At 48.2% G+C, this 27,806-nt stretch overlaps 1 protein-coding gene across 1 annotated transcript in view; it reads right to left on the reverse strand.

Annotated features, from left to right (window-relative positions):
* Positions 1 to 15,696, reverse strand: part of LOC148139368 (interferon-induced protein 44-like) — a 36,777-nt gene extending 21,081 nt beyond the window's left edge. The window contains exons 1-4 of the mRNA XM_087980734.1: positions 15,626 to 15,696; positions 15,480 to 15,525; positions 15,168 to 15,372; positions 6,800 to 6,928 (exon numbers count right to left, since the gene is read on the reverse strand). Coding sequence (XP_087836860.1) covers positions 6,800 to 6,928; positions 15,168 to 15,372; positions 15,480 to 15,525; positions 15,626 to 15,635 — 390 coding nt within the window. The 5' untranslated portion in view covers positions 15,636 to 15,696. The remainder of the gene's footprint in view (positions 1 to 6,799; positions 6,929 to 15,167; positions 15,373 to 15,479; positions 15,526 to 15,625) is intronic.
* Positions 15,697 to 27,806: the final 12,110 nt, after the last annotated feature.

Here is a 27,806-nt window from a genome sequence, read left to right on the forward strand (position 1 = left end):
TGGCTTTGAGTGTGGGAAATCATGTCTCACAAACTTGATTGAGTTTTTTGAAGAAGTAACAAAGAGGATTGATGAGGGCAGAGTAGTAGATGTGATCTATATGGACTTCAGTAAGGCGTTCGACAAGGTTCCCCATGGGAGACTGATTAGCAAGGTTAGATCTCATGGAATACAGGGAGAACTGGCCATTTGGATACAGAACTGGCTCAAAGGTAGAAGACAGAGGGTGGTGGTGGAGGGTTGCTTTTCAGACTGGAGGCCTGTGACCAGAGGAGTGCCACAAGGATCGGTGCTGGGTCCTCTATTTTTGTCATTTACATAAATGATTTGGATGCAAGCAAAAGGGGTATAGTTAGTAAGTTTGCAGATGACACCAAAATTGAGGTGTAGTGGACAGCAACTAGGGATTCCTCAGATTACAACGGGATCTTGATCAGATGGGCCAATGGGCTGAGAAGTGGCAGATGGAGTTTAATTCAGATAAATGCGAGGTGCTGCATTTTTGGAAAAGCAAATCTTAGCAGGACTTATACACTGAATGGTAAGGTCCTAGGGAGTGTTGCTGAACAAAGAGACCTTGGAGTGCAGGTTCATAGCTCTTTGAAAGTGGAGTTGCAGGTAGATAGTATAGTGAAGAAGGCGTTTGGTATGCTTTCCTTTATTGGTCAGAGTATTGAGTACAGGAGTTGGAAGGTCATGTTGCGACTGTACAGGACATTGGTTAGGCCACTGTTGGAATATTGCGTGCAATTCTGGTCTCCTTCCTGTCAGAAATATGTTGTGAAACTTGAAGGGTTCAGAAAAAACTTACAAGGATGTTGCCAGGATTGGAGGATTTGAGCTATAGGGAGAGGCTGAACAGGCTAGGGCTGTTTTCCCTGGAGCGTCAGAGGCTGAGGCTTGATCCTATAGCTGGTTACAAAATTATGAGGAGCATGGATAGGGTAAATAGGCAAAGTCTTTTCCCTGGGGTGGGACAGTCCAGAACTAGAGGGCATAGGTTTAGGGTGAGAGGGGAAAGATATAAAAGAGACCTAAGGGGTAACGTTTTCACACAGAGGGTGGTATGTGTGAGCTGCCAGAGGAAGTGTTGGAGATTGGTCCAATTGCAACATTTAAAAGGCATCTGGATGGGTATATGAATAGGAAGGGTTTGGAGGGATATGGGCCGGGTGCTGGCAGGTGGGACTAGACTGGGTTGGGATATCTGGTCGGGATGGACAGGTTGGACGAAAGGGTCTGCTTCCATGCTGTACATCTCTATGACTCTATGACACATACACACTCACTCTCTCTCCCTCTCTCTCACACACACATGCACACACACTCACTCTCTCTGCCTCTCCCTCACACACACACACACGCACGGTCTCTCCCTCTCCCTCACACTCATGCACTCTCTCTCGCTCTCCTTCACATACACACATACAGTCACTCTCACTCTCCCTTACACGCGCACACATACTTGCGCACTTTGTCTTCATCTCCTCACATACACACACACTCTCTCTCCTCACACACACTCTCCCTCACACACACAAACTTTTGCTCTCCCTCACACACACTCCCTTGCTCTCCCTCTCTCTTTCACTCAATCACACACACACACACTTTCACATTCATATACTACCTCACACTCACACACACTCACAGAGACCCTCTCTCATACATATACACACACTCTCACGTGCATATACTCTCTCACACTCTCTCTCAAGCACATGCATGTACACGCACACCCACATATACACACACAGACAGACACACACACACACACACACACACAGGCACATACCCACGCACACACTCTCCTCATATATACCTGCATACACACACCCTCACAAACACGCACACGCACTCTCTCCTTCTCCCTCACACACATACACACATTCTCTCTCCCTCTCCCTCACGCATCTCTCTCCCTCTCCCGCACACGCAAATATGCACTCTCTCTCCCTCACACACATGCGCGCTCTGTCTCCCTCATGCACACACACTCTCTCACTGTCCCTCACACAAGCATGCACACATTTGCAGATACATTCTATTTTGTTCAGAAACCATACAATCTGTAGACAGTCAATGTGGTACTTTATAAATTCCTACTTTGGAAATAAAACCAGTCTGGCTCCAGGATGATGTACAAACAGACTTGAAACATGGTCTCACATCAAAAACGCATTGTCTGACCTTTTTTTTGAGAAAACTTTAAATTATTTTAAGACAGTGATTTACATATTAATCAATTGAAGCCTGCGCCTCCACTCTAACTGATTAAAGACTTAATAGCCATCTGGAGTTGTTCAATACATTTGCGTAAGTTGTATGACCCTTTGATCTTTTACTGTAAATTCTCTCGATGTACTCTCTCTCTCACTAGCTGCTTGGGGAAGGAGTGGGGACTCTAAAAGCTTGTGGTTTTAAATAAACCTGTTGGACTATAACCCGGTGTGGTTTTTGACTTTGTCGACTCTAGTCCAACACAGACACCTCCACATCATGAGTTCAAGGTGATCAGTCCACAATGATGTGTAGAGAGGGCACTCCTCAGTAAGGTACAGTACTGTGTGTGTCTCTTAGTAACTGCATACAGAGTCTGTATTGAGGCCCCACCTCAGGATGCTGGTTTCACAGGGGCTAATCCTGAAAGTAGAACAGTGCTGGACAAGCACAGCAGGTCAGGCAGCATCTGAGGAGCAGGAAAACCGACGTTTCGGGCAAAAGCCCTTCATCAGGAATCTGCAGTACCCACTTCCGCCTGGGGCTCATCCTGAAGCCGTTGAGCAAGGCCCTTTCCCTCTGGTCATTTGAAACTTGCCTGCTGAACAGTGAAGTTCCCCAGTCTAACAGTGAAAACCCGTCCATCTCATTCACTCTTAATAAAAGCAAAATACTGCAGATGCTGGAAATCGAAAATAAAAACAGAAGGTGTTGGCGAAACTGAGCAGGTGGAGAGCGAGAGACCTAACATTTTGAGTTCACTTACAGGACACTTTGGGACTTGGACTCTGCCTGGACTGACAACTATCCTTGTAATACTGTAGCAGGAACACTGTGTGCTCAGGGACACACAACCAGTTCATGGACTGCAACAGACTCCAGGCTCTTCATTCACTGTCATTGCACTCAGTCACATTGAGCTGACCTGGGTGCTCTCATCATTCCTGCCTTGCATTGCCTTTTTGTGTTTTGCCCTCTCAGCCTGAAATACCAGGCCCATAAACTGCTGCCTTGCTGTTCCATTTAGCACAGCCGCAAAGACAGGAAGCTTGTCTCTGTTGTCATTCCCTGCAGGCCTCAGTCCAGTTTAGGAGGGTAGCCTTCCCTCAGGGGATCTCAGCACAGGAAGTCAGGGACAGCCTCTGGGATCGCTCCAGGGCTTACTCAGGGTCAGGATCCGAGGAGCTGAATGACAGGGAGCACAATACCCCTCCTGATTCTTTCTGCCCCATTGTGGCTGTGTGTGTGGGATACAAGCATCGTTGGAGATGATGTTAGGTGACAAAGCCATAACTATTGGCGCAGGTGGGCAGTGTCCCAGACACACAGGGCATGTAGGGTTATGGGGTTGTAGATTGGGGTGAGTGAGGGTGATGGAGAGGGGGAAGATACTGAAGATGCCTGCAATAGAGCATGAGTCTTGGTGGGAGGTGATTACAGAGGAACAGATAATGAGGAAACAGTGAAGATAGTGGTACTTAGACTCACACAATAGAGAAGGTCATTGATCTTCCTAAAGCATTCCTCCAGTCAGCGAAGACAGCTTCAACTGGGACAGCAAGCTCAGATCTGGAGTGATTGTTACAAGGTCAGACGGGTGGATCCCATAGAATAGAAGTTCCCTGATTGGGGCTGTTAACCTGGTCCAATCAGGGAGCCCTGGCTGACAGATAGATACAGGAGTGTCCGAGGTTCTGTTCACTCTGAGAGTTGGCTCTGAGGGAGCTGGAAGGAGCCTCCTCATGTAAATAAAGGGGGACTTGGAGATGGGATACTGGCCCTTGCATAGTTAATTCTATGGCGATGACAGAAGCCCACTCCTGAAGAAATTCACTTGCAACAGTCACCTTTTTATAGGGGTAAGCATTTCTGATATCATGCTGTTATTTGGGAAGGTTGACTTATTGAATCCTGCTGTCACAGACTGGATCCAGTATGTGGAAAGAATCCATCAGTTTTTCCAGGTAAATGGCATTGTTTTTTAAATGCCCCAATGAGTAATCTTTCTGACAGCTTGTGGACCTGCAGCTTTTTTGGTTATTCAGAGCTGAACTCCCCCTGAGACACCAAATTTTAAAACCTTTGAGAAGTTGATGGATTTAATTAAGGAATATTATGACTCAAGCCTCCTCTAATTCTGAGACATTATCGGATGAGCAGGAAAATCTCTGCTGGATATGAAAAGATCTTTGGGGTCTTGGACAGAGGTGAGCAGGGAGGTGTGGGCACAGGTGGCAAGGGAAGGTGCCACCTTTCCTGGGTTGCGGGGGGGGGTGGTGTGGACCTAACGAGGGAGTCATGGAAGGAATTGTCTCTGCAAAGCACAGATAGGAGTGTGTGGAGGGAAATATGTCTCTGGTGGTGGGGTCTGACTGGAGGTGGCAGAAATGGCCGAGGATGATGCCTTGTATCCAGAGATCGGTGGGGTGGAAGGTGAGGACCAGGGGGTTTTATTATTGTTGCGATTGGAGGAGTGGGGTTCAGGGGTGAGGTTTAAGGGTGGAGATGCGCTGGATGGGGGGAAATTGCGGTCCTTGAAGTAGGAAGCCAGCTGGGATGTTCTGGAGTGGAAGTGAGCCTCCTGGGAGCGGATGTGGCGGAGGTGGAGGAGTTGGGAGTAAGGGACAGCATTTTGACAGGAGGGGATGTGCATTTCGGTGGGTTTGAAATGGATGTCTGTGTTCAGTCAGTCACCAGAAATGGAGATGGAGAGGTCTAGGAAGGGAAGGGCGGTGCCCGAGATGTCCAGGTGAACTTGTGGGCAGGGCAGAAGGTGTTAGTGAAGTTGATGAACTGTTCAGGGCTCTCATGGGAGCACAAGGCACCTCCAATACAGTCATCAATGTAGCAGAGGAAAAGGTGGGGGATGGTGCCAGTTGTATGGAAGATGACTCTCCAGCAGTCCTCGCTTTCTCACAAATTGAAGGTGAGCAGATCATCAGGGGCCAATATTAAAGGCATTTAAATGGTCACTGGGTGAACATATGGATGATAATGGATTAGTGTAAGTTCGGTTGGCGTTAGATTAGTTCAACAGATCGGCGCAACATCGAGGGACAAAGGGCCTGTACTGCGCTGTAGTGTCCTATGTTCTAGCAAAGGAGTGTCACTACAAGGACCTGGCTGCAGTCTGTAAAACCCTCACTGACCTCACAGGAGTAGTGAAGATCAGTGAGTTCATCTTCAGAGACCATTTCCTAACCACTGCTGCACTAACACCATATGCAGCTCAGTATATCATAGCCCTGTCACTGCCTTATTGATCATGTTTAACAATCACACCTCGTGTCTACCTTCCAGAGACTCCACCTCACACCCTCACACTCAACACAACAACAGGTTTCACACTCACTCACTTCAGCTATGACATGTATATCACCCTCAACTCACCTAACAATCTTGTAGGGCAAGATCAGACACAATGGAGGAATCAGTGGGTGTGCAGGAAGGAATTTCTGCATCTCCTGAGCTCCTTGGAGGAATCAGTGCAGTGAGTTATTGAGCATGCCTCACACAAGTTTTCCAAACCCAAGGTCACTACTCTGAGCATTGTCTCAGCAAGCAGATACCAGGAGGAGAGAAGGAATGTTTCAATACCTTTGTAAATAATTGCAAGAACCCCACTGAGTTGAGAGAATGTCTTGTCCTGGATTGCACAAACTGGACAAGAACCATCTGCGAAGATACTGACCACTATTCGAGCATCACTGACAGACTCAGATGTGAAGACCTGCCTCTGCAAATACCTGCCACCCCACTTGTGGAAGGGTGACTATGACAAGGTAAGGCAATTCTCAATGTCTCTGTTAGACAGTTCCCCCACTTGTGGCACAACCCTTCAGCTGTTATCAATGAAGACTTTGCAGGAATGATAAGACAGTGTGAGCTGTTTATGTTCCTGGTGCTTGGGTTGATGCCATGTGGTCTGTCCAGTTTTATTCCTTTTATACTGAGACTTACAACGGTTTTATAGAACTGACTATCTGGGGAGGCCATTTCAGGGCAGGGTAAGTCTCAACTACATTGCTGTGGGTCTGGAGTCATATGTAGGTCAATCTGGAGAAAGATAGCAGATTTCCTTCCCTTCATGACATGAAGGAATCCAATGGGTTTTTAACGAGAATTGACAATAGGTTCATACTTACCATCACACACAAGATGTGCTGCAGAAAATTCACTGACGATCCTTCGACAACACCCGCCAAACCCACGACCATTTCCATCCAAAAGGACAAGGGCAGCAGATACATGAGAACATCACCCCCTGCAAATTCCCATCCTGATTTGGCAATATATTGCTGTTCCTTCAGTGTCACTCTCTCCCTCATGGCAATGTGGGTATACATGGACTGCAGCAGTTCAAGAAGGCAGCTCATCCCCACTTTTTCAAAGGGGGCAACTGAGCATTGGCAAAAAATACTGGGCCCAGCCAGCGACCCCGATGTCCCATGAATGAATAAAAAATATTCATGTCATTCATGTGTGAAAGGTTGGCCACTTTGTATCACATGTGCTTCAGTCCAATTATATGTTTTACATTTTAATTGAAGTGTGAAAGTGTAAAATAATTGAAACTTACATTGGTATTTGGTGGCACTCTTCCTTCCAGGATCATCCTTAGTACATTATTTACATCTGCTTTTTCCCTGAGTGCATTCCAACCAGTTGGATCCCAAAAACGTAGGAAGCTTTGCCGGTAGAATCTGAGCTATTAAATAAAAACATGTATAAACATTTGAAATAACAGTAGTTTAGGGGCTACACCACTGGATTAATTATTTCACAAAGTCAGGCTGAATGTTCTGCAGGTGATGGGATTGTTGAGTTGGGAAACTCAGGTCTGCTCACTTGAGGGCAGTGAGGGATAGATCATGTCCTGAGGTCACTCTGAGATGGAAAAGGAAGCTAGCGAAAGCCAAGGTGAGCCAGTTAAAGTGACCGCCTCCATTTTCGGAATTTTAGTTGGTTATATTAAAGGCTGGTAAGCCATCACATGCCCTCACCTCCCTAATCCCACCCATTCCCCATGTTGTTCCATCACCCTAACCTCCTTCCATATCTCATGCTGGTTTAATGCGCTTCTCAATACCCCCATGTCACTTCCATGGCCCCGCTACATTTTCCATGTCCATGCTGTATCTTGTTGTATTGTCTGTAAAGACGCAGGAACTAATTAGTCAGGAACCAATTGATCTGTGTTTCATGGTCTCAGGAGCCACATTCACAACTGCTGTGCACAGTCATATGATGCATAAGTAGCATTCTAGATAGGAGCTCCAATATTCCCAATTCTAACGTGTAATTATCTCCAACACATGGGAACCAAAAGACAATCAAAATATGTAATGTGTGGCATAATGTCTGCAAGAAAGCCTAAAAATTTTGAATAAATTGGGAAAACCAACCCAAAACTGAGCCAGAGAAACAAAAAGAAACAGTAATTCATCATGTGAAAATGTAAAACAAAACTCAGTGCCAACATGAGTTTTGTTTTACATTTTTACACATGATGAATTACTGTTTCTTTTTGTTTCTCTGGCTCAGTTTTGGGTTGGTTTTCCCAATTTATTCAAAATTTTTAGGCTTTCTTGCAGACATTATGCCACACATTACATATTTTGATTGTCTTTTAGTTATAGATAGTTATAGAACAAATTAACCAGCCGAGGATGTCACAGGAGCATTTTGCAAAGTTTCAACAACAATGGAGACTAACATTCTATAATTTCTTCAAAGGCACTGACAATGAAAGGATGATCAACGACCTTTTTTCCCGTGAGCAAGAGATGAAAGATTACATTTTTTTAAAACAGCTTGGAACTCAGTGAAGAGGACAACAGAAACCCAGACAAAATCTCTAAAAGATTCAGGCAAAATCAAAGATTTGGATGAATTTCAGAGCCTCCAGTGGAGTTAAGAGAGTCTATTAACAACTTTGCAACAGAATTGAAAATGCAGCCTTTAAGTTTAAGTTTAAGAGAAATGAAAGTTTGACAGTCAGCTCATCTCATGTTCTGCACACCCTGAAGTATGAACTGAAAAATATGAGTTTGCAATGTCTCAGGCTGTAGATACTGACAGTGCACATGAAGCCACAAGCAGACAGATGAAGGCACTGACTACCCAGAAACACTAGCCATCAGATAAGCCAAGAGAAAGGTAACAAGGCTAAGATAGTGAAAAAAAACATTAAAAGTGAGGATACAAAACAGAGGAAAAATGTGCAGAAGCTTTGAGTCTTCTTCAGAACTCTCTCAAGGTAGTCCACAGATTCACTCATGTATTTTAGGAATGGGAATTGCTTGTGCTTATGATACTGAGGAAGGACTGACTCTTAGTTATCTTCATAAAAGATCTGTAGGAGGAAACCCACACAGACACGGGGAGAACGTGCAAACTCCACACAGACAGTTGCCTGAGGCGGGAATTGAACCGGGTCTCTGGCGTTGTGAGGCAGCAGTGCTAACCACTGTGCCACCATGCTACCCACTAAGGCATTAGGAACTATAGATGGAGTCAGTGGAGGGAAGGCTGGTTTTCATAATGGACTGGGCTGTGTTCACAGCTCACTGTAATTGCTTGCAGTTTTGGGCAGAGTAGTTGCCATACCACACTGTGATGCACCTGGATAGGATGCTTTCTATTATACATCTATAGAAATTGATAAGACCAAAGACCAATACACCAACACTGCCCTTCAGCCCTCCAAGCCTGTGCCCCCACATTTTCCCCTTCCATATTAAAACCGTCTTCACTTACAGCATCTGTCACCCTCTATCTCCTTGCCAATCATTTATTAATTCAGGTGCTTCTTGAATGTTGCTATTGTGTCTGCTTCCACCACCTCCTCTGGCAGCACATTCCAGGCACTCACCATCTTTGTATGAAACATTTATCTCACACATCTCTTCCAAACATTCTCACCCCTGCCGCATCTTGACCCTGTGTGCCCTAGTAACTAACCCCTGGGAAAAAAACCTCATACTTACCACTTTATCCATGCCATTCACAATCTTATAAACTTCTATCAGGTTGCCTCTCAACTTTCTGCGTTCCAGTAAAAACAAACCCAGTCTACCTAACCTTCCTTCCGAGCTAAAATGCCCCATACTAGGCAACATCCTGGTAAACTCTCCAAAGCATCTACATCCTGCTGGGGGTGTGATGACTAGAACTGAATACAATATTCCAAGTGTGGCTGAACTAAAGCTCCATAAAGCTGCAGCATAATTTATCTATCCTTATATTCAATGTCCCTTCCAATGAAGGCAAACATACCATAAGCTTTTTTTAGTACCTTATCTACCTACGCTGCTACCTTCAGTGATCTGTGAACCTCCACACCCAGATCCCTCTGAATTTCGGAACTACTAATACTACCGCCATTCACTGTATAATTTCCACAAGCACTTGCCCTTCCAAAATGCATCACCTCACATATGTCTGGATTAAACTCCATCTGCACATGCCCTCAACTGATCCATATCTTGCAATATCCTCTGACAATCCACCTCGTTATCTGCAACTCCACCAATCTTTGTGTCATCCACAAACTTACTACATTTTCCTCCAAATAATGTATGTAGATCACAAACTGCAGAGGTCCCAGCACTGATCCCCATGGAACACCACTAGTCATAATGCTCCATTCTGAAAAGCATCCTTCCACGGATACCCTCTCATCTCCTATGACTAAGCCAGTGTTGTATCCATCTTCCCAGCTCACCCCGATACCATGTGACTTCACCTTTTGTAACAGTCTGCCATGAGGAATATTGTCAAAGGCTTTACTGAAGTCCATGTTGACAAAACCAACTGCTTTTCTCTCATCAATCATCTTCATTACTGTTGTGAAGGTATGTACTGTACCTTAAGTCAGTCAGACAGTTGCCTGAGATGGGATTTGAAACCAGATCCATGGTGGAGGGGTGTACTGTACCTTTAAGAAAGTTGAAAAGCTAGCAAGGACTGACAAAGCACAGAGTCCTGAACAAGGTAACAATGTAACACTTGGGAAACAAATGGCTGCAGTGGTGTTGCCATGGAACAAAAACAAAAGGCAAATTTGGCCAATCAGTTTAAATTATGCCCCAAGATACCAAAATCCAATCAAATTTGAAATATAATGTTTTTGATAACATCAAAACCAATGAAATAATCTGATGTTTTAAGGGATAAAACCAGATATTTTGAACAGTTAGAGGGAGAACAGTTAGAGACATCCATAAATATAGACTGCTAGCTGAAGAGCTCTCTGAAAGGTGCCTGTCTATAAGACATTTGCACAGCAGAACATTGATCATGACCTGGAGAAAATCTACAGAGGAAAAGCTACAAAGAACAATCAACAAAGTTGGCTGGTTTTTGAAACGTGATTTTATTTTTGTAAATCTTCATCAGGATATCTTTATCGGACCAGTATTGTAGAATGGGAGGTAAAAAATAGGTTTAAGAGAAAGGAATTGTAAATAGTTGTTGGTTTTAATATTCTCTGTTGGACATAAAGAATAAAATTCTTAATTTTTATCTTAAGTAGTGATCTCTGGGATTGTTCTTTGCCTCTTGAATTTTAACAGATTACGGTGTGAGGTGAACCTTTTCTGTGTTGCTGCTTTAAATTAGCAGAGGGGTTTACCCTGTCTCGGAACAGTGACCTCCTCAAAAAACCTGATCAAGTTAATGAGGCATGACTTACCCCACACAAAACCATGCTGTTTACCACCATTACATCATGCTTCTAAATGTGTTTCGATCTTGTCCCTGAGAATTGTTTCCAATCATTTCCTTCCCACTGTGAGGTTTACAGGCCTGTAATTGCCTGGACTAACTCTGCTACCCTCCTTAAACAAGGATCAACATTGGCTATTCTCCAGTCCCCTGGGACCTCACCTGTGGCCAAAGAGGATACAAAGATATACGTTAATGCTTCAGCAATTTCTTGTCTTGCCCCCTTTAATATTCTGGGATAGCTCCCATCAGGACCCAGGGACTTATCTACCTTAGTACTGTTGCGAAGTCGGTGTGTAAAATTGTAAAATAGGGGAAGAGTACATAGTCTCTTTAAAAGATGATATCTCGCACCCCCTTCCCCATGTTTAGTATCTTGAAAGAAAATGGATGTTTGGGCAGCAGTTTAAAGTGCAGATACAGAGAGCACCCAAACTGAAACATCTTGTATCAAACAGCCAAGCAGTATTTTTACCAAGACTAGAATATTTTCAAATTTAGCTGACCAACTTAAACCTACTCCTTAGATACTAAAATCTGTTCAAATTTAAATCTGATTGGTTGAAAGTTGTCAACACCATCTGATTATAAAGAAAGCAATCGGTCATCAAGAGTATGGAGATGGAGCATTTTGGACAGTTGGGGCAAGCCAACTGAAGCGACAGCAACTTCCAGCTCTCAGAAAAAAGCATAAAAGCTACCATGGCACGTTTAGCTTCTATTCCAGACTGCAGAATTCACACAGAGAACAGTCCTGTCACAAAAATTTGACAGAGACAGGCGTTTCACAAAGATCAGCGGAGACAGCGAGGAGCATTTCAGAAGATATATTCTGTGTGAACTTTGACAGACTGAGTTCTAAAACGTTTATTGTTTTGGTTTGTAAGTGGGATTTGTATTTATTTGAACAGAAACCTATTAGAATTTTGTTTTATTCTGGAATAGATAGTTAAAGAGAGATTTTCGATTTGTTAGTAATTCTTTTAATTTGTTCACTGCTGGAGTTAGATCAAAAAATTGTTACTTGTTAGTTATGCAGTGGTTGAAGGGAATCTATTTCATTTAACTACTCCTTTATCACAGATTTCAGGGTGAGAGATAAATTATATCTCTTGTCACACTTCTTTATCAGCTTATGAGATGGGGTGAGCTTCTCTGAGTGTTTCAGTTTTAATTATTAGAGGGGTGTCAATTTCCCCTTCGTAACAATACTGTTTCAGATGTACAACACCTCTCCCTTTGTAAACTGCAACTTGGCTTCACACCCTTCCTTGAGATCAACCTCCACTAATTCCCTCTCTTTGGTGAATACTGACACAAAGTAGTCATTTAGGAGCTCACCTACCTACACATACACTCCCTCCTTTTGTCCTTGAGTTACACAACCCTTTCCTTGGCTACCCTCTTGTTTTTGATGTATGTATAAAAAGCCTTGGGATTCTCCTTAATCCTGTTGCCTAATGACTTTTCGTGACCCCTCCAAGCCCTTCTAATTCATTGTGTAAGTTCTGTTCTACTTTCATAGAATCATAGAACCCCTGCAGTGTGAAAACAGGCTCTTCGGCCCAACAAGTTCACACTGATGCATATCCCACCCAGACCCTATTACTCTACATTTATCCCAATGAATGCACCTAACCTACACATCCCTGAACACTACGGGTAATTTCCCATGGCCAGTTCATCTAATCCATAGATCGTTGGATTGTGGGAGGAAAACGGAGCACCCAGAGGAAACCCACGCAGACACAGGGAGAATGTACAAACTCCACACAGACTGTCATCCGAAGTTGGAATCGAACCTGGGTCCCTGGCATTGTGAGATAGCAGTGCTAACCACTGAGTCACCATGCCATCCATTGTATGCTTACGTACTTCAAGGGCTTCATCACTTCCAATCCTCTTAACTCTTAAGTATGCCACCTTTTTCTTTCTGATCAAGGTCATCCAAGATTCATGTAACTTGCCAAACCTATCCTTCTTTCCCAGCATGAATATGTTGCTCCTGAATTCTTATCAAATGTCCTTTGAAATACTCACACATGTCCGATGTAGATTTACCCTCAAATAGCCATCTCCAATCAGAATTCTCCAGTTCCTGCCTAATACTGTTATAGTTCACCTTCCCCCAGTTTAACACCTTCATCCAAGGACTGCAGTTATCTCTATCCATGAGTATCTTAAAACACATAGTATCATGGTCACTACTTCGAAAATGCTCTCCCACACTCACCTAGTTGGACTCATTTCCCAAAACCAGGCCCAGTATAACTCCTTCCCTGGATGGACGGTTTACGTATCATGTCAAGAATCCTTCCTGAATGGTGCTGAAAAATTCTCCCTCCAAGCCCCAATCACAAAGTGAGTACCAGTCAATATATAGGAAGTTAAAATCATCCACCACAACAACTCTGCTGTTTTCACATCTTTCCAAAATCTATCTACATATTCTGACCTCTATCACCCACTGACAATGGGCAATTTAGCATGGCCAATCCACCTAAACACTCCACAATGTCCCCAGATGCCGCTCCAACTCTAAAACTCAGGCCCTCAGGTGCTGCAGCTGGAGACACTTCTTGCACACGTGCAGGCGCCAGGGCACCGGAAATGTGCCCGGCTTTCCACAGTGAGTAAGAGGAGCACACAATGATTTGGAGCTCTCCTGCTATGTCTTACCTCTTTAACTTAATTAATCCTTACAATGTTAAATACTTTCAATACTAAGTTGAAGCTTGTGGACATGCTGAATTTTGTTGGAGGAATGCTTCTGAGGAAATAGAAGCACTGGTCTGTTTTCTTGATGGTCTGTGATGATGATCCTCCTTTAACAAGGTTAATGTTGTCCTTGGCTTTTTTTTTCAGAGAGATCGTAAAAGACACACACTCCGAAAAGTCTACGTTTGAAGGGTTTTAGGACCAGTTTGATTATAACTAACAGATACTGCCTCAGACAAAAGGCTTTCAAGTTTTTTTTAAACATTACAATGAAAGGGTGGTGACCAGTTCTTCCAGATCAACTTTTCTCTGGTTTGATTTAGTTTTGGCAGTCTGGCTACTCACTGAAAGCAGGCAGGCTAGTGTGAAGCAGCAGGACCCAAAGAAGCTGATCCTCCTCTCTCTGACATCTCCCTTTTTTTTTAAACAGAACCCCCGTGGTCCTCACCTTCCACCCCACCAACCTCCACAAAGTACATCATCCTCTACCATTTCTGCCACTTCCAAACGGGCCCCACCACAGGGATATATTCCCTCCCCACCCCTATCCACTTTCCGCAAAGACCGTTCCCTCCGTGACTACCTGGTCAGGTCCACGCGCCCCTACAATCCACCCTCCTGTCCTGGCACCTTCCCCTGCCACCGCAGGAATTGCAAAACCTGCGCCCACACCTCCTCCCTCACCTCCATCCAAAGCCCCAAAGGAGCCTTCCACATCCAAAGTTTCACCCATGTCATTTTTTGTACCTGTTGCTCCCAATACGGTCTCCTGTACATTGGAGAGACTGGACGCCTCCTAGCAGAGCACTTTAGGGAACATCTCTGGGACACCTGCACCAATCAACCCCACCGCCCTGTGGCCCAACATTTCAACTCCCCCTCCCACTCTGCCGAGGACATGGAGGTCCTGGGCCTCCTTCACCGCTGCTCCCTCACCACCAGACGCTTGGAGGAAGAACGCCTCATCTTCCGCCTCGGAACACTTCAACCCCAGGGCATCAATGTGGACTTCACCAGTTTCCACATTTCCCCTTCCCTCACCTCACCCTAGTTCCAAACTTCCAGCTCAGCACTGTCACCATGACTTGTCCTACCTACCTATCTCCTTTTCCACCTATCCACTCCACCCTCCTCTCTGACCTATCACCTCCATCCCCACCCCCATTCACCTAGTGTAGTTTTTGCTACCTTCTCCCCAGCCCCACCCCCATCCCATTTATCTCTCCATCCCGAAAGCTTCCTGCCTCCATTCCTGATGAAGGGCTTTTGCCCGAAACGTCGATTTTCCTACTCCTTGGATGCTGCCTGACCTGCTGTGCTTTTCCAGCACCACTCTAATCTTGACCTCCATCAGTAACCAGTAATCCTACCGTCTCCTTTATCTTTAATGTTGTAAGTCTCCATACTGCACAATCTCCCCACCCCTGACCCCACCAATCAGTTTCAATCTGGACAGAAAACACACAAAGAAATGTGCTTTAACCAAAAAAAAGGGAGTGTACCTCGGGTGTTAGTGATTGATCGTCGTTCCCACTTGGGACAATGCTCAGCATCCTTCCTTCTGGGTGCAGAGCGGAGAAGAATGTGTTAATGGTGGATGATTTACCAGCTCCCACCATTCCAAACAGCAAGATGTTGAAATAACCCCCCACACATTCTCTGGGAGGGTTGTACGAGCGCAGGTAGCTCCTCAGCGACTCCAGATTCCTGCCAAACCCAGAAAGAAGGGGAAGAGTGAGATCTCATGGTGAAGTAAAGGGTTCTGTCTCACGGTGACTAGTCCTAGAGCTCACTTCCTGATCAAGGCCACTCACCGCTGGTCGATAATTGGGGTGTGAACAGCATCTTTCTTCGAATAAGCTGAGACAGGAAGCAAAGATAATAAATTACTTGTTTTAAAATATAAGAGTATTTTGAGATTACGAAGGATCGCAGAAGCAATATAAAGTTTTAATCTTACAGCTTCCCATCTCCGACCTCCCTGCGCATTTCAAACTCAGGAACTGGTGAAAGTGAAACTAAGTATATCAGCTTTGGAAATCCCCGAATCGGCTCAGCGCTGGGTGGGTCCCGGAAACAAAACAATACGTACAACAAAGACGGAAGGCAGGCAGGTGTTTATCCTTTTGGTATTGTTCCCCAGCACCATTAACCTGAGAGACTCATAAACATTAACTTCTCAAAATGACATTTTTAACAGCCTATTTTCCCCCTAAATTCCACAAGGAGCTGGAATTTTCGACTGGAGTCAGGACCACGACTGGCTCATGACTGGGGAGTGAGATTGTCAGCTCCTCACTCTGACAGGACTGACAGGACCTCACGCTGAGCTGAGTTTGGAATCAATGAATCGATTCCTGAAGAAGGGCATGTGCCCGAAACGTCGAATCTTCTGTTCCCTAGATGCTGCCTGATCTGCTGTGCTGTTCCAGCAATAAAGTTTCAACTTTGATCTCCAGCATCTGCAGACCTCACTTTCTCCTCTTTGGAATCAATTCAACCAAATTCAAATCGGTCAGGACGTTACTGTGGCCAAATGCCAACAACCCATGCTGACAAAGTTCTTTACCCCAGTCTGGAAATCTTGTGGTGCTTTTGAAAGTCTTGATTCAATATTTCCCGGTAAACTGGCTCTGCTCCCAGGGAGACAAACCCAGCTTCTCCCAGTCTCTCCAGATGAACTGAAAGACCCTCATCGCTGAGAGATTCTGCTCAATCTCCTCACATCCTCCGAGGATGGTCACATTGTCCCGAAACACCCAGGATTGTCAGCAGTTGTCCAGCAACTACCTGAACATCAATATTTCTTATACCCTTCTGGTTTGATATGACAGGGCACGTTCCGACAATTGAAGCTGCCGGGACTCGTTCCACATTCGACCCTTCACGAGATGAGGACGGAGAAAGGAAGTGAATTTTAACAAGAAAATATTATTAAATATCGAAGATGAGTCATGTCTCCCAGCAATGTCACACTTCACTTGCCTGCCGCCCAGCCCCTACACCACCTCCCTATCTGTGTATCCTCCTGCAGCCCCTACACCCCCTCCCTATCTCTATAAACCCCTCCAACCCCTACACTCCCTCCCTATCTCTGTAAACCCCTCCAACCCCTACATCACCTCCCTATCTCTGTAATCCCCTCCAGCCCCTACACCACCTCTCTATCTGTGTATCCTCCTGCAGCCCCTACACCCCCTCCCTATCTCTGTAACTCCCTCCAGCCCCTATACCCCCTCCCTATCTCTATAAACCCCTACATCTCCTCCCTATCTCTGTAATCCCCTCCAGCCCCTACACCCTCTCCCTATCTCTGTAACCTCCACCATCGCCTACACCCCCTCCCTATCTCTGTACACCCTCCATACCCTACCCCCCTCTCTAACTCTAAAACCCCCTGCATTCCCTACAAACCCTCCCTATCTCTGTAACCCCCTCCAGTCCCAAAACCCCTTCCCTATCTCTGTAACCGCCTCCAGCCCTAACACCCCATCCCAATCTCTGTAACACCTTCCAACCACTACACCCCTCCTTCACTTTGATACCCCATCCATCCCCTACACACCCTCCCTATCTCTGTAATACCCTCCATCCCCTACACCCCTCCCTATCACTGTAACCTCCTCGAGCACCTACTAGCCCCTCCCTCTCTGTAACCCCCTCCAGGCCCTACACCCCTCCCTATCTTGGTAATCCCCTCCAGCCCGTATACCCCTCCCTATCTCTGTAACCCCCTCCAGGCCCTACACCCCTCCCTATCTCGGTAATCCCCTCCAGCCCCTACACCCCTCCCGATCTCTGTAATCCCCTCCAGGCCCTATACCCCTCCCGATATTTGTAACCACCTCCAGCCCCTACACTCCCTTCCTATCTCTGTAACACCCTCTAGCCCCTAAACCCCGCCCTCTCTCTCTAGCCTCCTCCAGCCCCTACACCCATCCCTCACTCTGATACCCCATCCATCCCCACACACCCTCCCTATCTCTGTAACACCCTCCATCCCCTACACCCCTCCCTATCTCTGTAACCCCCTCCAGCCCCTAAACCATCTCCCTATCTCTGTAACCCCCTCCAGCCCCTACACCACCTCTCTATCTCTGTAACCCCCTCCAGGCCCTACACCCCTCCCTTTCTTGGTAACTCCCTCCAGCTCCGAAACCCCCTCTCTCTCTCTCTGTAATCCCCTCCAGCCCCTACATTCCCTCCCTATCTCTGTAACCCCCTCCTGCCCCGACAACCCCTCCCTACTCTCTGTAACCCCTTCCAGCCCCTACACCCTCTCCCTATCTCTGTAACCCCCTCCAGCTCCGACAACCCCTCCCTATCTCTGTAACCCTCTCCAGCCCCGACAACCCCTCCCTATCTCTGTAACCCCCTCCAGCCCCGACAACCCCTCCCTCTCTCTGTAACCCCCTCCAGCCCCAACAACCCCTCCCTAACTCTGTAACCCCCTCCAGCCCCTACACCCTCTCCCTATCTCTGTAACCCCCTCCAGCCCCTCCCTCTCTCTGTAACCCCCCCCCCAGACCCCACACACCCTCCCTATCTCTATCAACCCCATCCAGCCGCTCCACCTCCTCCCTATCTCTGTAACCCCCTCCAGACCCAACCCCCTGAGTAGGACTTTAAACTTCTGAGTTGCGGGGAAGGGAAAGTGAAAGCGACAGGGATTATGGAGTTAAATGGAAAGATAAGCGGCAGGATAACATATGTGCAGGCAGATTTAAACTTGAGACAGACTGGGAATGCAGCAAAAAGGAAGGATAACTTAGGACATCTTATGACTTCCAATATCTCTAATGATAAGAAAGTTAACATTAAGGCACTTTACCTGAATGCTGGAAGCATTAGTAACAAAACAGATGAACTAATGGCACAGATCATCGTGATTGATTATGATGTGGTAGGCATCACAGAGACGTGGTTACAGGGGGTCAGGACTGGCAGTTAAACATCCAAGGGTTTTCAACTTATCGAAAAGACAGGGAGGTGGGCAGAGGGGGCGGGGTTGCCTTGTTAGTTAAGAACAAAATTAAATCTATGGCATTGAATGCCATAGCGTTGGATGATGTGGAGTCTGTGTGGGTGGAATTGAGGAACCACAAAGGCATAAAAACCATAGTGGGAGTTATGTACAGACCTCCTAACAGTGGTCAACATGTACCGGGAAATAGAGAAGGCATGTCAGAAAGGCAAGGTCACGGTGCTCATGGGAGACTTCAATATGCAGGTGGACTGGGTAAATAATGTTGCCAGTGGATCCAAAGAAAGGGAATTCATGGAATGTTTCCAGGATGGCTTTTTTGAACAGCTTTTCATGGAGCCCACAAGGGAGCAGGCTATTCTGGACCTAGTGCTATGTAATGAACCAGACTTTATAAAAAATCTTAAAGTAAGGGAACCCTGAGGAAGCAGTGATCATAATATGGTAGAGTTCAGTCTGCAGTTTGAAAGAGAGAAGGCAAAATCGGATGTAATGGTGTTACAGTTAAATAAAGGTAATTATGAGGGCATGAGAGAGGAACTGACGAAAATAGACTGGAAGCAGAGCCTAGCAGGGAAGACAGTAGAGCAAAAATGGCAGGAGTTTGTGGGTAAAATTGAGGACACTGTACAGAGGTTCATCCCCAAGAAGAGAAAGATTATCTGGGGAGGGATTAGACAGCCATGGCTGACAAAGGAAGTCAGGAAATCTATCAAAGAAAAAGAGAGATCCTATAAAGTGGCCAAGAGCACTGGGAAATCAGAAGATTGGGAAGGCTACAAAAACAAACAGAGGATAACAAAGAGAGAAATAGGGAAGGAGAGGATCAAATATGATGTTAGGCTAGCCAGTGATATTAGAAATGATAGTAAAAGTTTCTTTCAATACATAAGAAACAAACGACAGGCAAAAGTAGACATTGGGCCACTTCAAACTGATGCTGGAAGCCTAGTGATGGGAGATAGGGAAATAGCAGGAGAACTTAATAAGTACTTTGCGTCAGTCTTCACAGTGGAAGACATGAGTAATATCCCAACAATTAAAGGGAGTCAGGGGGCTGAGTTGAGTATAGTTGCCATGACAAAAGAGAAAATGCTAGAAAAGCTAAAAGGTCTTAAAATTGATAAATCTCCTGGCCCTGATGGGTTACATCCTAGAGGTCTGAGGGAGGTGGCTGAGGAAATAGCGGAGGCTTTGGTTGGGATCTTTCAAAAGTCACTGGATTCAGGGAAAATCCTGGATTATTGGAAGATCACTGTTGTAACCCCCTTGTTCAAGAAAGGATTAAGACAAAAGATGGAAAATTATAGGCCAATTAGCCTAACCTCGGTTGTTGGTAAAATTCTAGAATCCATCATTAAGGATGAGGTTTCTAAATTCTTGAAAGAGCAGGTCGGATTAGAACAAGTCAATATGGATTTAGTAAGGGGAGGTCGTGCCTGACAAACCTGTTGGAGTTCTTTGAAGAGGTGACAAGTAGGTTAGACCGGGGAAACCCAGTGGATGTGGTCTATCTAGACTTCCAAAAGGCCTTTGATAAGGTGCCACACGAGAGGTTGCTGAGCAAGGTGAGGGCCCATGGTGTTCGAGGTGAGCTATTGGTATGGATTGAGGATTGGCTGTCTGACAGAAGGCAGAGAATTGGGATAAAAGGTTCTTTTTCGGAATGGCAGTCGGTGACAAGCGGTGTCCCGCAGGGTTCAGTGTTGGGGCTGCAGCTGTTCACATTATATATTAATGATTTGAATGAAGGGACTGGGGGAATTCTAGTGAAGTTTGACGATGATACGAAGTTAGGTGGACAGGCAGGTAGTACTGAGGAAGTGGGGAGGCTGCAGAAGGATCTAGACAGTTTGGAAGAGTGGTCCAGGAAATGGCTGATGGAATGCAATGTGAGCAAATCTGAGGTCTTGCACTTTGGAAAAAAGAATACAAGCATGGACTACTTTCTAAACGGTGAGAAAATTCATAAAGCCAAAGTACAGAGGGTTCTGGGAGTGCTAGTTGAGGATTCTCTAAAGGTAAACATGCAGGTTGAGTCCGTGATTAAGAAAGCGAATGCAATGTTGTCATTTATCTCAAGAGGGTTGGAATATAAAAGCACCGTTGTGCTACTGAGACTTTACAAAGCTCTGGTTAGGCCCCATTTGGAGTACTGTGTCCAGTTTTGGTCCCCACACCTCAGGAGGGACATACTGGCACTGGAGCGTGTCCAGCGGAGATTCACACGGATGATCCCTGGAATGGTAGGTCTAACATACGAGGAACGGCTGAGGATCCTGGGATTGTATTCATTGGAGTTTAGAAGATTAAGGGGAGATCTAACAGAAACTTACATGATAATAATGGCTTGGAGAGGGTGGACGCTAGGAAATTGTTTCTGTTAGGTGAGGAGACTAGGACCCGTGGACACAGCCTTGGAATTAGAGGGGGGATATTCAGAACATTTCTTCAGCCAGAGAGTGGTGGACCTGTGGAATTCATTGCCGCAGAGTGCAGTGGATGCCGGGATGCTGAATGTCTTCAAGGCAGAGATTGATAAATTTTTGATGTCACAAGGAATTAAGGGCGACAGGGAAAATGCTGGTAAGTGGAGTTGAAATGCCCATCAGCCATGATTGAATGGCGGAGTGGCCTCGATGGGCCGAATGGCCTTACTTCCACTCCTATGTCTTATGGTCTTATATCTTTGTAACGCTATCCAACTCCAATACCCTTCCCTACATCTGTAACCCCTACCAGCTCCTACACACCCTCCCCATCTCTGTAAACCTATCCAGCCACTACACCCCCTCCCTATCTCTGTAACCCCCTCCAGCCCCGATACCCCCTCCCTTTCTCTGTAACCCCTACAGCCCTTACACATCCTCCCTATCTCTGTAACCTCCTCCAGCCCCTACACCCCCTCCCTATCTCTGTAACCCCCTCCAGCCCCTATCAGCATAGCCTCCTCCAGTGCCTACACCCCTTCCCAATTTTTGTAAACCCCTCCAGTCTCTACACCACCTCCTTACCTCTGTAAACCCCTCCAGTCCCTATACCCCTCCCTATTTCTGTAACTCCCTGCAGTCCCTACACCCTTCCCTATCTCTGTAACCCCCTCCATCCCCTACACCCCTCCCTATCACTATAACCCCCTCCAGTCCCTACAGCCCCTCCCTAACCTTGTAACCCACTCCAGCCGCTACACCACCTCCCTATCTCTGTAATCACCTCCAGCCCCTACACCCCTCCCTATCTCTGTAACCAGCTCCAGCCCTGACACCCCCTCCCTATCTCTGTAACCTCCTCCAGCCCTGACACCACCTCCCTACCTCTGTAATCCCCTGCAGCCCCTAGACACCCCCCCATCTCTGTAACCCCCTCTAGCCCCTACACCCCTCCCTATCTCTGTAACCCCTCCAGCCCCTATACCCCCTCCCTATTTATGTAACCCCATCCAGCCCCTTAACACTTCCCTATCTCTGTATCCATATCCAGCCCCTACATCCCTCCCAATCTCTGTAAGCCCCTCCTGCCCCTACACCCCCTCCCTATCTCTGTAACCCCCTCCGGACCCTAAACCACCTTCCTATCTCTGTAATTCCCTCCATCCCCGTCACCCCTCCCTAACGCTGTACCCCCTCCAGCCCCTAAACCCACTCCCTATCTCTGTAACCCCATCCATCCACTACACCCCTCCCTATCATTGTAACCTCCTTCTGCACATATACCCCTTCCCAATTTTTGTAACCCCCTCCAGTCTCTACACCCCCTCCCTACCTCTGTAAACCCTTCCAGCCCTTATACCCCTCCCTATCTCTGTAATCCCCTCCAGCCCCTATACCCTCCCCTATCTCTTTAACCCCCTCCATCCCCTATACTCCTCCCTATTACTGTAACGTCCTCCAGCCCCTACACCCCTTCCCTATCTTTGCAACCCTCTCCATCCCCTACACCCCGTCCCTAACTGTGTAACCCCTCCAGCCCCTACACCCCTTCCCTATCCCTGTAACCCCCTCCATCCCCTACACCCCACCCTATCACTGTAACCTCCTCCAGCCCCTACACCCACTCCCTCACTCTGTAACCCCTGCAGCCCCTACACCCCCTCCCTATCCCTGTAACCCCCTCCAGCCCCTCCCTATCTCTGTAACCACCTCCAGCCCCTGCACCCCTCCCTATCTCTGTAACCACTCCAGCCCTGACACCCGCTCCCTATCTCTGTTATCTCCTCCAGCCCCTCCCGATCTCTGTAACCCTCTCCAGTCCCAACATCCCTCCCTATCTCTGTAATCTCCTCCAGTCCCTACACCACCTCCCTACCTCTGTAACCCCCTCCAGCCCCTAAAAACCCCCCATCTCGGTAACCCCCTCCAGCCCCTACACCCCCTACCGATCTCTGTAACACCCTCCAGCCCCTACACCCCTTCCCTTTGCCTGTAACCTCCTCCAGCACCTACACCCCCTCCCTATCCCTGCAACCTCCTCAAGCCCCAACACACTCCCCATCCCTGTAACCTCCTCCAGCCCCTACACCCCCTCCCTATCTCTATAACCCCCTCCAGTCCCTACACCCCTACCCATTCTCTGTAAACCCCTCCAGCCTCTACACCCCCACCCATTCTCTGTAAACCCCTCCAGCCCCTAAACCCCCTCCCCATCTCTGTAAACCCGTCCAGCCCCTACACCCCCTCCCTATCTCTGTAACCCCCTCCAGAACCAACCCCCGCATATCTCGGTATGCCTATCCAGCCCCTATACCCTTCCCTACATCTGTAACCCGTACCAGCCCCTACACACCCTCTCCATCTCTGTAAACCCGTCCAGCCACTACACCCCCTCCCTATCTCTGTAACCCCCTCCAGCCCCTACACCCCCTCCCTATCTCTGTAACCCCTCCAGCCCCTACATCTTTCCCTAGCTCTGTAACCACTTCCAGCCCCAATACCCCCTCCCTATCTCTGTAACCTCCTCCAGCCGCTCCCTGTCTCTGTAACCCCCTCCTGTCCCTACACTTTGCCCTCTATCTGTAATCCGCTCCATCCCCTACACCCCTTCTCTATCTCTGTGATGAGGCCTACACCCACTCCCTATCTCTGTAAACCCCTCTGGACCCTACACCACCTCCTGATCTCTGTAACTCGATCCATCCCGGACACCCCTCCCTAACGCTGTACCCCCTCCAGCCCCTACACCCACTCCCTATCTCTGTAACCCCATCTATCCACTACATCCCTCCCTATCACTGTAACCTCCTCCAGCACCTACACCCCTTCCCAATTTTTGTAACCCCCTCCAGTCTCTACACGACCTCCCTATCTCTGTAAACCCCTCCAGCCCCTATGCCCCTCTCTATCTCTGTAATACCCTCCAGCCCCTACACCCCCTCTCTATCTCTGTAACCCCTCCAGCCCCTAATCCCCCTCCAGCCCCTATACCCCCTCCCTATCTCTGTAACCCCCTCCAACCCCTACACCTCCTCCCTATCTCTGTAACTCTCTCCAGCCCCTACACACCCGCCCCATCTCTGTAACCTCCTCCAGCACCTACACCCCTTCCCAATTTTTGTAACCCCCTCCAGTCTCTACACCTCCTCTCTTTCTCTGTAAACCCCTCCAGCCCCTATACCCCTCCCTATTTCTGTAAGCCCCTCCAGACCCTACACCCCCTCCCTATCTCTGTAACCCCCTCCATCCCCTACAACGCTCACTATCGCTGTAACCTCCTCCAGCCACTACACCCCCTTCCTGCCTCTGTGACCCTCTCCAGCACCTACACTCCCTACCTATCTCTGTAACCTCCTCCAGCCCATACACCCCACCCTATCTCTGTAACCCCCTCCAGCACTACACCCCCTCTCTATCTCTGTAACCTCCTCCAGCCCCAATACCCCCTCCCTATCTCTGTAACCCCCTCCAGTCCTTACCTCCCTCCATATCTTTGTAACCCCTGCAGTCCCTAGACCCCTATCACTGTAACCCCCTCCTGCTCCTACACCCCCTCCCTGTCTCTGTAACCCCCTCCAGTCCCTAGACCCCTGTCTATCACTGTAACCCCCTCCAGTCCCAACATACCTCCCAATTTCTGTAACGCCTCCATCCCATGCACCCCCTCCCTATCTCTATAACCCCCTCCAACACCTACACCCCTCCCTATCGTTGTAACCCCCTCCATCCCCTACACTACCAAACTATCTCTGTAACCTCCTCGAGCCCGACACCCACTCCTTATCTCTGTAGCCCTTTCCAGCCCCTACACCCCCTCCCTATTGTTGTAACATCCTCCAGCCCCTACACCCCCTCCCTATCTCTGTAATCCCCTCCAGCCCCTACACCCCCTCCCTATCGCTATAACATCCTCCAGCCCTACACCCCACCCTATCTCTGTGAGCTCCTCCAGTCCCTACACCCCACCCTATCTCTGTAAGCTCCTCCAGCCCCTACACCCCTCCCTATCTCTGTAACCCCCTCCAGCCCTAGACCCCCTCCCTCTCTCTGTAACCTCCTCCAGCCCCTCCCTATCTCTGTAACCTCCTCCAGCCCCAATTCCGCCTCCCTATCTCTGTAACCCCCTCCAGTCCCTACCTCCCTCACTATCTCTATAACCCACTCCAGTCCCTCGACCCTTCTTTCTCTAACCGTTCCAGCCCCTACACCCCTCCCTATCTCTATAACCACCTCCCGCCCCTACACCACCTCCCTATCTCGGTAATCCACTCCAGCCTCTATAGTTCCTCCCTATCTCTGTAACCCCCTCCATCCCCTATACCCCTCACTATCTCTGTAACCCCCTCTATCCCCTACTCCACCTCCCTATTTCTGTACCGTCCAACAGCCCCTACATCCCTCACTATCTCTGTAACTCCCTCCAGCCCCTACACCCCTCCCAATCTCTGTCACCCTCTCCAGCCCATAAAACCCTCTCTATCTCTGTAACCCACTCCAGCCCCAACACCACTCCCTATCTCTGTAATCCACTCCAGCCCCTACACACCCTCCCTATCTCTGTAATCCACTCCAGCCCCTACACCCCCTATGTATCTCTGTAACCTCTGCCAGCACCTATACCCTCACCCTCTCACTTAACCCCCTCCAGCCCATACACCCCTCCCTATCTCTGTTACCCCCTGCAGGCCCTACCCTCCTCCCGAACTCTGTAACCCCTCGAGCCCCTACACCCTCTCCCTAAGTCTGTAAACCCCTCCATCCCCATACCCTCTCCCCATCTCTGTATTCCCCTCAAGCCTCTACACCCCCTCCCTATCTCTGTACACCACTCCAGCCTCTACACTCCCTCCCTATCTCTATAACCTCCTCCATACCCGATACCCCTCCCTATCTCTGTAACCCCCTCCAGTCCTTACCTCGCTCCACATCTCTGTAACCCACTCCAGTTCCTAGACCCCTCTCTCTCACCCGTTCCAGCCCCTACACCCCTCCCTATCTCGGTAACCCCCTCCACCACCAACCTATCTCTGTAATCCCATCCATCCCATACACCCCCTCCCTATCACTGTAACCCCCTCCAGCCCCTACACCCCCTCCCTATCTCTATAACCCCCTCCAGCCCCTACACCCCCTTCCCTATCTCTGTAACCCCCTCCAGCCCTACACCCCCTCCCTATCTCTGTAACCCCCTCCAGCCCCTACTACCCCTCCCTATCTCTGTAACCTCCTTGAGCCCGACACCCCCTCCCTATCTTTGTAATCCCTTCCAGCTCCTACACCCCCATCTCTGTAACATCCTCCAGCCCCTACACCCCCTCCCTATCGCTGTAACATCCTCCAGCCCCGACACCCCACCCTATCTCTGTAAGCTCCTCCAGCCCCTACACCCCTTCCCTATCTCTGTAACCCCCTCCAGCCCTACACCCCCTCCCTATCTCTGTAACCCCCTCCAGCCCCAACACCGCCTCTCTATCTCTGTAACCTCCTCGAGCCCGACACCCCCTCCCTATCTCTGTAACCCCCTCCAGCCCTACACCCCCTCCCTATCACTGTAACTTCCTTCAGCCCCTATACCCCCTCCCTCTCTCTGTCACCTCCTCCAGCCCCTCCCTATCTCTGTAACCTCCACCAGCCCCGATACTCCCCCCATCTCTGTAACCCCCTCCAGTCCATACCTCCCTCACTATCTCTGTAACCCACTCCAGTCCCTAGACGCCTCTCTCTAACTCGTTCCAGCCCCTAGACCCCTCCCTATCTCTGTAAACCCCTCCAGCACCTATACCCTCTCCCTATCTCTGCAACCCACTCCAGCCCCTACACCCCCAACCTATCTCTGTAATCCCTTCCAGTCCCTACACCCCCTCCCTATCTCTGTAGCCCCCTCCAGCCACTACACCCCCTCTCTATCGCTGTAACATCCTCCAGCTCCTATACCCCACCCTATCTCTGTAAGCTCCTCCAGCCCCTACACCCCTCCCTATCTCTGTAGCCCCTTCCAGCCCCTACACCCCCTCCCTATCGCTGTAACATCCTCCAGCCCCTATACCCCTCCCTATCTCTGTAACCTCTCCATCCCCTACTCCACCTCCCTATTTCTGTACCATCCAAAAGTCCCTACATCCCTCCCTATCTCTGTAACCCCCTCCAGCCTCTACACCCCCTCACTATCTCTGTAACACTCTCCAGACCCTATATCCCCTCCCTGTCTGTCACACCCTACAACCACTACACTCCTTATCTCTGTAACTTCCTCCAGCCCCTACACCCTTCCCTATCTCTTTAACACCCTCCAGCCCCTACACCTCCTTCCTATCTCCGTAACACCCTCCAGCCCCTATACCCCCTCCCTATCTCTGTAACCTACTCCATCTCCTACTCCACCTCCCTATTTCTGTACCATCCAACAGCCCCTACATCTCTCCCTATCTCTGTAATCCCCTCCAGCCCCTACACCCCATCCCTATCTCTCAACCTCCTCCATCCCCTACACCCCCTCCCTATCTCTGTAACCCCTTCCAGCCCCAACACCACTCCATATCTCTGTAATCCCCTACACCCCCTCCCTATCTCTGTAACCTCCTCCAGCACCTATACCCTCTTCCTCTCACTGAAACCCCCTCCAGCCCCTGCATCCCCTCCCTATCTCTGTAACCCCCTCCAGCCCCAATACCACTCCCTATATCTGTAATCCCCTCCAACCCTTACACTCCTCTCTATCTCTGTAACCT

The sequence above is a fragment of the Chiloscyllium plagiosum genome, unplaced genomic scaffold (genome assembly GCF_037043375.1).
Source record: "Chiloscyllium plagiosum isolate Xiang-an unplaced genomic scaffold, Cpla_swu_hap1 HiC_scaffold_38, whole genome shotgun sequence".
NCBI classification, from domain to species: Eukaryota; Metazoa; Chordata; class Chondrichthyes; order Orectolobiformes; family Hemiscylliidae; genus Chiloscyllium; species Chiloscyllium plagiosum.